At 45.2% G+C, this 11,646-nt stretch overlaps 1 protein-coding gene across 3 annotated transcripts in view; it reads left to right on the top strand.

Annotated features, from left to right (window-relative positions):
- The first annotated feature begins 4,266 nt into the window (after positions 1-4,266).
- Positions 4,267-11,646, top strand: part of Lpgat1 (lysophosphatidylglycerol acyltransferase 1) — a 55,895-nt gene continuing 48,515 nt past the window's right edge. The window contains exons 1-2 of one of the 3 annotated variants that reach the window (XM_028882852.2): positions 4,267-4,405; positions 5,553-5,817. In XM_028882852.2, coding sequence (XP_028738685.1) covers positions 5,580-5,817 — 238 coding nt within the window. In that variant the 5' untranslated portion in view covers positions 4,267-4,405; positions 5,553-5,579. Of the gene's footprint in view, positions 4,406-4,687; positions 4,796-5,552; positions 5,818-11,646 lie in introns of those variants that run through there. The other 2 variants (XM_028882851.2, XM_028882853.2) reach the window with 2 other exon arrangements.

The raw sequence follows: 11,646 nt of genomic DNA, 5'->3' as shown, positions 1-11,646 counted from the left end.
GCACAGGCACAAAACTGCTGGTGGGTTCCCCCCGAGAGGAAATAGTACATTGGAGCCTCACTGTAGAAACCAGCACGGGTAGGTAAAATGTTTTTATAATTGCCACTAGGAAAAAGAGAGGGCCCAGGGGGACTCTTCTGCCCAAGAGACCCTCTCTAGTTATAATCTAATTTGTTGTGCATATGTGGATCATGTGGGTGGAATTTATCCTTCTGAGGTATTAGGCTAGATTGTTTTCAAATTGTGTGGGACTCTAAGAAATGGAAGTTATTGCATTATCCCACCATGCTCTGTGGTTCAAATATGAGGTTTTGGGATAGAAACTGATACCTGTCACTATATGGTGGGGCCTGTTTCCTCTTTTCCCTATTGGGATTATACATGAAGTCTCTGCAGTTCTGGAATTGAGGTTTGTGTTTTGATAAGGACAGTTCTATGGTGGAAGAACAGGGAACTGGAAGCTAGTTGTCACTGAAGAAGCTTCTACAGCCATTCTGATCTACAATCATTCTGGAATTTATGTTCATTTGCATGTGGTAGAGCAGTGCAAATAAACCACAGAAAAAAACCTCAGCAAGTTACCCATAGTGGTAAAAAGTGGCAAGGCAAAAGAGTTTTCTGGCAAGAAGAAGGTATTATATGCAAGGTGAAAAAGATGAATCCAACATGTATAACTAAAATGAACTTTGAAATACAAGAACTAGGTATAAATACCATTTGCAATAGTTTCCTGAAGGAGTCACACCAAATGCTATTTTTCATGATTTATAGGGGTTTAATTGTCTTAACTGAATGCGATTCTGCGGTCAGAAAGCTAAATAAGCACCTTCCATACATCTTTGGCATATTTGTACCTGCAGTATGGTGTGTTGCATGGTTTGCTGAATTTCAAGAGACGTTTAAGGGCAGGCTAAGGGTATAGCTAGAACTGTGAAGTGCCTGCTTAGCCAGCTTGAGGCCCTGGGTTCAAACCCAGCAACTCCCCTCACTAAACAACAAACAAATAAACAAACATCATCCTGAGGTTGAAGCTAGTTAATAGAAATGTCTGAAGTGAACAAGGAGATTGGGGGGCTTCTGGGTCCTTTGCACGAGGAGCTAGCAAAATGACAATTTCTGCAGTGTAAGGAATAGAATGATATGGCTCAACAAGCACCCCAAAAAAAGGCATACCCTGAAACTCGATTCCTGCTTCCTCAGAATGCAAATAGACCTAGGGCCTTTAAATAGACAACTGTTTTGAAATGCAGCCATTAGTGTGGGCTCCAATCCAATCAGACTGGTTATCTCACAAGAAGTTTGGCTGGGTGTGGTGGTGCATGCCTCTAATCTCAGCATTTGGAAGGATAGTCTGGGCCAAATTATGAGTTGAAGGCTGGCCTGCTGGGTTACCAATGGAGACCCTGTGTCTTAACATTGTCAAACAACAGTAACAGAAGAGATCTGGACAGAGCTAGAGAGAGGACGTAGATGCATGCCCAGAGAGATGACTGTGTGAGACTAGGTAAGAGGGTGACATCTGCAAGGCAAGGAGGTAGGTCAGAAGAAACCACACCTGTCCACACTATGATCTTTGGCTTTAGCCTCCAGAAGTTGATGAAAACTAGTGTCTGTTATTTAGGCAGCAGTCTGGCATTTTGTGTGGCCACCGTTGTGGACTAATACAGACAGAACAGATGTCATCCAATAATGACCTGCAATTAAAAGGGTCTAGAAAAGATTGTGATCATCTCAGGGTACTTCTAAGATTCAGGTTTCTTAAAGTCTATAAACTATCAACCTCAGAATCTCTTGTAATAGGTTTTTGTTTGTTTGTTTGTTTGGTTAGTTGGTTTTTGAGACTGGGTCTCTCTGTATCTACATAGCCTTGGCTGTCTTGGAACTCACTACATAGTCCAGGTTGGCCTCTAACTCACAGAGATCCTCCAGCCTCTGCCTCTGAGTACTAGGATTAGAGGTGTGCTCCACCATGCCCAACATTCCTATAATACTTTGGAAAATGCAAGTTCCCGGGATCTACTGTTACAATGTTCTTCTATTTTCTGGGCTCTTATTGTGGTGAAATGTCCCAAATGATGCTTTTGAAAACTAAAGCTTGAGCTCCACTGCTTGGCTCTCGAGAACTAATTATCTCAAGTGCTAGAGTAGACAGTGTTCAGGCAGATGTTCTACCATCTAGGAAACAGATGTAAATCTTACTGTTAGTTATCAGTGTCAGTGGGTACCACAGCATGTGGGAAAGCTGAATGGGGTGGAACAAATGGAATCCTTGAAGGAATTTACATTTGATTCTGGAAATATGATCCTCACCTATCTTCATTAAGGATACAATGGCACAATTTGAACAGTCATCTTCAATACATGTGATTACACTTCTCTCTTTAGGTTTATATTTAAAGGTCCAATATCTTGGTGTCTAAATAGACAAAGGGAGAACAGGAATTGAATCAGCATATCTAACTTTTCTATTGCTAGTCAGTTCTTTTTTTTCCCGTTGTTGTTGTTCTTCTTCTCCTTCTCCTCCTCCTTCCTCTTCCTCCTCTTCTTTTTTGTTGTATTTCAATACATGGTTTCTCTGCATAGCCCTGGTTGTTCTGGAACTCACTCTGTAAACCAGGCTGGCCTCTGCTTTTCAAGTGCTGGATTAAAGGTGTGTGCTACCACCACCAGGTTGTTGTTTTAATCATACCCTGGGCCTTGAAAATGCAAGTGAGCTACATCCCCAGCATGCCCTGTACTATAAAATATATTTGTGAAATAGAGAAATGATAATAGTAGCTATAAAGGCTAGACATACATGGAAAGGATAAATATTCCACATGGGTTCTGTGCAGAATGGAAATTTAAAAAAAAATATTTCCTTGTGACATAAGGCAACTTTTCTTACTTTCGTTTCTGGATCAAAGAGGGAGAGAGAAGAGAAGGAGGGTTGATGAAGCATGAACTTTTTTTTTTTTTTTTTTTTTGGTTTTGTTTTTTTAGGACAAGGTCTGACTCTGTCACCCTGGCTAGCATAGGACTCCTGCTTCTCCTGCTGTAGCCTCCCTAGTACCAGGATTATAGATGTGTATGTACCACACTGGGCTTGTACATTGTCAATGTAGGCAAAGTAAATGATACTCCTTCAACTATGGCAGTGCCTTAGAGACATTCAAAAACTGCCATGCTAGCTGAGCACTGTGGTTCAAACCTGTACTCCCAACACTGGGGACACTGAGGCAGGAAGATTGCTGTGTGCTGTGCGAGGCCTGCCTGAGCTATGTTATGAGCTCCAGATTACCCTGGACACAGAAAGTAAGGTCTGGTTTTAAGAAGAAACAAACCGCTGCCCTATTCACAAGGCTTTATTTATTTATAGACAGGGCCTCACTCTGTAACCTATAGTGTACCAGAACTTGTGTAGGAACTCATTCTGTATCCCAGGCTAGCTCGAGCTCACGGCAAACCTCCTGCCTCTGCTCCTCAAGTGCTGAGATTACAGACATAAACTGCCACACCCAACAAGGGTCACCCGGTCTGTAAGAACTCTTGGTTTTGGTGGTTTGTTTTGTTTTAAAACAGAACTTTAGGCATGACATCTGTTTGTTTTCCTTATGGTGCCCAGCTTTTAAGCCCAACTCAGCTAATGTCCTAGTAGTTACCAGGCCTGGTTAGGAGTTCCTATGGCCATTGCATTCAGTATCAGGCACATGGCTAATTGTTTTTTCTTCCTAGATTAACCCATTTTAGTGTCTCTGTGCAGACCACTGGGTTCTCACTGGGTCCTGTCCCCCACCGTGTGTGTGTGTGTGTGTGTGTGTGTGTGTGTGTGTGTGTGTGTGTACACTAAAAATCTTGTCATTCAGGTTCCAGGTGCTTTCCAGAAATTAGAATTCTGGCACTTAGAAGAATTGATTTAAAAACGCTAGACCGTAATACCTTGGGGAGGATCCGAAGAAAAGCCCTGAGCGCAAGCGGGTTTCTTTAGGAATGAAAAGGAGAAAGCGTGCCAGCCTGGGCAGCCAAGGAGCCTCAACAATGCAGCGCGGTCCTTTCGGCTGAAAGGGGTCCAAGCGGGCCCGGTGCGCGTGGAGGGCCGGCCTTCTCTCCAGACCTTCCCGTGCCGCGTTCTGCCCCCGACTCGGGGCTCGGCGAGGTCCGGGCCTAGGCCGGGCGGCCCGGGCGCCCTGAACGGCGGCCCGGGGGGTCCGTGGAGCGGGCGGCGCCGCGCCTTCGTTAGAGGGCGCTCCGGGGCGCCGCCGCTTCCTCCCGCCACCCCTCCCGCCAGCCGGGAGCCCTGGGGACCGAGTCTGCACGCCGCGCGGGACCCGGAGCGGGGAGGGCCGCGCCGCCGCCGCCGCCTCCTTCCGCTGGCCATGCATTCTTCCGGCTCCCGCAGCCCGGGCCCGGCCCCGGCCTGCCCGAGGTAACCTGGGGCGCGGCGGGCCGGGCCCGGGAGGCGCTGGGGGCGGGGAAGGGTGCCGTTGGTCGCGTGGCCTGCGAAGGAGGCGGCGGCGTCCCGAGGGCCGAGGGCGCGGTAGGCCCCGGGGAGGAGGCGGGGGCGCCCGGGCATCGCCCGCCTCCCCGGGACCCGCCCCGGTGACAGGTCCGGCCTCTGAGTCCCCACCGCGCCTCTGTCCGCAGGCAGCCGCGAGGGGACTAGGGCGCCCGCGCGCCCGCTCGCGCCGCGCCTCGGGCCGCCTGGGCCGCCGCAGCCGCGTCCATGACCGCGACCCCCGGGCCGGGGACTCCCGCCGCCGCCGCCGCCGCCGCCGGCCCTCGGCCCTGTCGCCGCTCGCCGCCCGCGCCCATTGAGGTGAGCTCGCTCGCTGGAGAGACTCGGCTGAGGGGAGCGGGCTGGGGGAGAGCGGGCTGGGGGGGGCGGGCTGGGGGCACCCGGCTGAGAGGACCCGGCTGAGGGGAGCCCGCTGCGGCGACCCCGAGGCCGCCCCCCTCCTCACCTGGGGAAACCGCTGCCTGAGCCTCCGCCGGGCGCCGCGGGCTCCGCATCCCTCGCCCCTCGCTCGGCTTCACCCCCTGGGTCCCGCTCCCCTCCCCCTCCGCGGCTTCCTCTCACCTTCATCCTCCTTCCTGGGCCCCTCTCCTCTCCTTCCCCCTCAGAGACCAGGGGAAGCAACCCCCCCGCTGCTGCGGACCGGCCCGTGGGGAGCCCCGGGAAGGGCATGGCCGGGTGCGCAGGGCGGCGGTGGCGGGACCCCGGGCTCCGTCCTGCAGGTCCGGGTCCCCGAGACAGCCAGGCTGTCTGGCGGAAGCCCGGCGACCGCAGTGGGACGCGGTGCTGCCGCCGGGTAGCGGGACGGCTTTATCGTTGGCTAAATATACTCCGCCGTGGCCCATGCCCCGCGGAACAGCTCCCTTGACCTTGTGCGGCGCCTCCCTCCTCTCTGTCCCCCTCTCCGTCTGTCCCCCCTCTGGAATTTGACCTCGAGATCGCCGGGCGTCGCACCAGGAGAGCTCAGACCCTCGCGTTTTCTCCTCTTTCTGTGCCGCTGACTGCTTTAAAGGTGTTGCATCCATTTTCCTTTTGAAATGATTTCTCCTTTCATCCCCAGAAAGACAGGACCGACGCCAATGTGAGAATGGCTGTGACCGTGGAAGAAGCTCCGTGGCTGGGCTGGATCGTAGCGAAAGCCCTGATGAGATTTGCCTTCATGGTCGCCAACAACCTGGTTGCTATCCCATCCTACATCTGCTATGTAATTATACTGCAGCCCCTCCGAGTGCTGGACAGCAGGCGCTTCTGGTATATCGAGGGACTCATGTACAAATGGCTTTTAGGAATGGTGGCTTCTTGGGGATGGTATGCAGGATACACAGGTAAGAGCACTTTAATTCATTTGAACCAATTTGCAATGCATAAGCCAGGAGCCATGATTGAGTATATATTATGCTTTGGGTTGAGAATGCTTTGGCTATTGGGAAAAAAGGCTTTGTTGGATTTCTCATCAGAACCTCAGCCGGGAAGCCTGATGTTATCAGAAATATAATTTTATAATTAAATATTGTTGGTAGATTCCTTAAATAGTGTATTTTTAATGTGCTTGACATTGACCTATTAAAAAATGCTTTGTAAAAGCTATCATAGAGGAATAGGAATGCATTATGTAGGACTTTAAGGGCTTACAAAGTGAACATGTAAGATACTGGTCCATAAACATTGAAATTTAGAAAAGCCATGGAGCCATATTTCTGCTAAGACAGTTTAGTAAGTTTTTTCATGCAACATGATACTGTGCTGTGTTCATGTTTTAAGTCAAGCCCCCTCATTTCTGTTAAGTATATTTCTTTTGTTTTCTAGAATTTATATTTTATCTCATAAATCTGACATTATTAAAAATTTTGAAATTTTTTATGTGTCTTAATTTGCCCTGGGTGTCTTTAAATGGATTTCTGTTTTTGCTTTTAAACTGCACTGGGGAGAAGGAGTAATCCATGCCGAAGTGGAGTACTCATGAGAAGTGGTGTTCATTTTCTGCTGTGAACATTACCTGTTTTGAGAGCTTCCATTTCTGCCCAAATGCTGTCTCCTTTTCTCCCCTTTGATTGTTTCTTTCCTTGACTCTTGCTTCTTTAAGATTAAAACAGTGCATAAAGAGGTGAGGCTCCTGGCACTTGTGACATGCGGACACCTTTCTATGGAAGTAGAGAACTGGTGGCCAGGTGCCTCGGGAACTCTGTTGCATAGTTCATAGCTAAGAAGAGTAGAGGGCACTGTAAGGGTCGAGACGCAAACCAGTTCTCCATTTCAAGTTCTCTCTTCCTCTTGCCTGCACAGCCGGTATCTGCAGATTTTGTCCATACACCCCAGAAAGACTGAGGGCGCACAGGGGTCTGGCAGGCTTCTGCTGTGTGAGAGAATGTTCTCTGTTGCCCCAGATGAAGGCTTTCCCCCTTCCATCTGATATCTATTATTCTGTGAGCCCAGGAGATAGTATATGCATTGCTTCTTGGTAATGAGCTGCTGAGATTCCAGTGCTTTTGGGGGGTACAGTGGGGAGCACCTCATCCTTTTCAGTGACTGGTAGCAATAGCCGTGGTAGACAGAAAGATGAGGCTCCTGCCTGGGATGCTGAATCTCATCTTCATGGCACTGCTGTCTTAAGAATGGCTTTGCTGAATGTAGCTGGCTTTCCCAAATATGCTGTGTAATAACTGGCGGATTTTAAATCAGCTTATAGGCCTTCAGAAACAGCTGTTTTTATACTTAAAAACAATGAAATAACTGAAATACTTGTACTTGTATGTAATACATATTTATGGGTTTCAGCCTGATGAAGAAATTAGTCATTGACCTTGAGATTATGAGAAACATAGTAAGTACTGCTGCCTGAAGTTAATCACCTATGGTCACAGCTTGGTAGCAGTGTCCTGTTTTGTTTTTCTTGAGACACGATTTTTGTGTGTGTATCCTAGGCCACCCCTAAACTCACACAGTAACCCAGACTGGCACTGAACTCAGATCAGAGCATTTCTCCTGCCTCAGCTTTCTAAGTGCTGGGATTTCTATGCCTGCCTCCAGTGTGTTTTTAAGCAAAGATTCTTGAGGCATCTTCTTTACTGACTACAGATCTATGAGGACTTTTTGCGTTCAGCTCAGTGGTCATGGTGTGAGCTCTATATTTCAGTGTCTTTGAAACATTTGCTCTTCTTGAGGCTACTGAATGTTGGCAATTTGATTAGTTCTCATCAGATTTTAGTTTGCATATTTTCATTGAGTTTTTTTTTATGAGCAGAACACTTGATTATGGAAAGTCTGGTCACAGTCTGATCATAACAGAACAATTAAGAAGTCAAACAAAGTAGGAATGACTTTTGTTGAAAGCCTGAGTAAAGTTTAAAGAGGCTAACTTATATAGAAGTGAAGGAGCTCCTTTCTTTGCATTATGTATCTCATTTCTTTCCTTTCTATCAAGAGGACAGTAGGCATTTTGTTTTCCTTTCTCTATAAGTTTTACAGATGGAAAATTGAACAGTGTCAAAGGAATTCTCAGAAGATCTGCTCAGTAGCTTGGTATTAGAATACTTACCTAACATGCACAAATTTCTGGTACCACAGACAAACAAACAAACAAACAAGGTTCCTTGTTATTGTAAAGGCAGATTTATTGAAACTCCATGAAGAGACAAACATCACAAACACAAATCCTTCAAACATACGTGATTCTTGCCCCATAAGCCCATGAACCTTTGTTTTTCTTTGGAGACCTTTGGTTAGTGTGCCTGCTCATTAGCTCCTGTGTAGGTTGACACCTGACTGATGTCACAGAAGTCATTCCTATACTGTTTGCTGTCCTGACTGTCCTGTTAGGATCATACCAGCAAGTCTAGTGTGTTCATGTTTCAGAATAAAAACTGCCAACATTTTGTTGAAAATCCACTTAAAAGGAATTTTTAAATATCAGTTAGAAAGCCGAAAAGTGAACACTGGTTTATAATGACAAATTTTCAAATTGTGGTATTTCAGTGTAAGGCATGATGACTGCTCAGCTGAGGACTATGGTGATCCTTTAACCTACCCTGATCTATATGGTAGCAATTAGCTGCGTATGAATTAGTTAAAACACCATAAAATTGAAAATCAGTTTGGTTACACCTACATATCAGCACACAGTACTGGGTGGCTTAGGGGCTCCTGAATTAACAAGTACAAACAGATACAGAACAGTCTGTCGTCATAGAAAATTCCACTGGACAGAGCCAATAAATAGTCCTTATGGCTTCTTTCTTCTTCTTAGGAAAATTGTATTTTCTTTTTTATCAGGAGAACATCTTTTTCTTTCTTTTTTAAATTTTTATTTTATAATTAATTTAATTTTACATATCAGCCACAGATTCCCCTGTCCTCCCTTCTCCCACGTGAGAACATCTTTTTCTTGATCTAACAAATTTCTGGGCTGGGGATACAGCTTAGTGATAGAATACTTGCTGCATATGTAAATAAATAAATAGGTTCCTTTGGGATATGTGGGAAGATTTATTAAAGTTCTGTGAAAAGGCAAACCAAATGAGTCCTTCAAACACACCTATGATTCTTGGATGAGAAATGATAAGACCCATAAGCCCAAGAACCATTTTTGTTATTATTGATTGTTTTTTGAGACAGGGTGTCATTATGTTGATATGTAATCCTGGAACTCAGTGTGTGTGTGTGTGTGTGTGTGTGTGTGTGTGTGTGTGTGTGTGTGTGTGTGTGTATGGCCCAGGCTGGCCTTGAACTCATGGTGATCCTCTAGCTTCAACCTCTCACATGCAAGCTGGATTACAAGTATAAGCCACCATGTCTGGCTTCCCAGAATTTTGTGTTTAGTTTTGTCTTCTCGGAGATGAAGAAGTACCTATAGACACAAAAGATAGAAAGGAGATTTTGTGGTCTGTCTACCTTTTCTGACTTTGTCTTGTCAGATGAACACATTCTTGAAAGGACCCTAAAGACCTGGGGTTTGTGCAGGCTCACTTGGTAATAGGGAGTGGTGAAATGACAACCACTAGCTCTTCAGTGGCAAATGATGGACAGACATTTCATACTGGAACAAGCTTTATACTGTTTGCCCTAATACTGTGAAGGCAGTCTGAAAACTCCTAGCTTAGCCATTGGTCTACGTCTGTATGCATTACTTGGACCTGTAAGTCAGCCTATCTCTCCTCCAATTTAAGTGAAGACTGGCAAATTTCAGAGAGAGCACATATATAAAACAAAATGTGCTTATTTAAGGTAGTTTTAACTTTCGTTCACTTATTTTGGTAAAGTCATCGTTATTCAAACACATTTAATTAAAGTCTCAGTACATTAAACAGTTTAAAGATATTCATTGTAAGTGGAAGCTCCAGAATTTCTACAAAGGACTGAGAGTCTGGGCCAGAGTCTGTCTGGCAGGAGCTTGGGGGCTTGCTGCCGAGCTGGCTTTGCTTGGCAAATGCTGTCTTCCTTAGATAGATACTTACCTGTGTTAGCTTCAGGGAAAGCTGGTGCCGATTAGGCTGTTTGCTCCTGAGCCCAGGCTTCAGTGGCTCCATATGTTCAACTTTGTGGGTTATTTGACTATTTGGTAGTGTATGTCTGCTGAGCTGTGCTGAAGAATGTGTGGGATATTTTGTTGTTATTTAATTTAATTTTATTCCTTACTGTAAGTGAAGGTAGTATCTAAAAAGTATTATTCTGATAGGAATGCAGCTTGGAACTCTTGAGTCAGTGATAATGATCCATCTTACCTCACTAGTGAGTATGCTTGCCTGTGACCTACAAGATCTTCTTTATAATTCTAGAGACTGATTGATTGCCTGATGTTTGTAGGGTGCTTGGTAAGTGTGTTTATATGTATATTTGAGATAGAGTGTCATGTTCCAGGCTAGCCCAATTCACTGTGTAGGTAAGGCTGGCCTTAAACTTCTGACTGTACTGTTTCTACCTTCCAACTGCTGAAATTACAGATTTATGCCACTCCATGAGGTCTGGTTTTTGTTTTCTTTTTTTTTTTTTCCGGGAGATGGAAGCTAGGGCCACATACATGTGGTTTGAAGCCCTCTATCCTAGAGCCCAGCTTTCTCTTTCTTCTTGAGTAACCTCTTTCTTGGTTTTTTTTTTTGTTTGTTTTGTTTTTGTTTTTGTTTTTTAAGAAAAAAATTTTTTTCATTCACTGATTGCCTTCCTGATGTAAAGGTGGCTACAGGCTACAAAACCAGATCATATGAAATTAGTGTTTTTCATTTAATGTGTTTATTTACTTTTAAACAGTATCTCACTATGTAGTTTTGGCTGGCCTGGAACTTACCATGTAGATCTGCCTAACTCTGCTTCTCAAGTGTTTGGCATTAAAGGTGTACACCACCATGGCCAGCCCTTCCTCATTTAATGTTTTTATTGAGCTTGTGCCTGTGTGTGGGAACAGGTGCCCTGGAAGTATTGAGATGCAAAGACATAATTCTCAGCAGCCCCGGTGAGGAGACAGTGAGAGTGAGACAGTGTACCAAAGAGGACATGGACTGAATGGTGCACTCCAGTGGAGATGTTCTACGGCCTGATGAATGGCACAAGTAGTAGGCAGTGAGAGAGACTGATTTCCTGGTTTGGGGGCTTTCCACTGCCCCACTAGGGAAGTCTTTCTCTGTAGGGTTACCTTCTAATTCTGTCATCAGCACTTACAATAAATTTAAATGTCTGAATAATTTGTCAGTTTGAAATTTGTTATCTTTGTGGCAAGGATATTAGTTAACACTGAACCATAAGCTGAGTAGTTCTTTGCACTTCCGTTTAATGAGTTTGCCGTTTTATTTCATCACTTCCCTATTTACGTCATTTTGTACTTACAGCAGTTGTATTATACTATTATTATCCCCTCGCCTTTTGTTATTGATGTTGAAATAGAAATAAAGGTTTTACAGTTACTTCCCCTTAAGCATCAACTGAATTGATGTTTGCCACAGTTTATTTTTGTATTCAAAGAGCCAATATTGATCTTTAGATCATGTTCCTAGAGTGTTTCTTCGTTTACTCTCCTCTGTGCCCTTGGATTCAGAGGTGTGAGCTCTATGAATTAAGTCTAACATCTGAAAGCAAAGTCACAACTGTGGATTTCTGTAAAAAGCCAAAATATTGCTACTTTATAAAGTATTAGAAATTTATAAAATCACACTTCCTCTATGTTTTAT

This window comes from Peromyscus leucopus, chromosome 15 (assembly GCF_004664715.2).
Source record: "Peromyscus leucopus breed LL Stock chromosome 15, UCI_PerLeu_2.1, whole genome shotgun sequence".
Lineage (NCBI taxonomy): Eukaryota > Metazoa > Chordata > Mammalia > Rodentia > Cricetidae > Peromyscus > Peromyscus leucopus.
The sequence above is the reverse complement of the archived record's forward strand: the minus strand, read 5'-3'. Positions and strand labels throughout refer to the sequence as shown.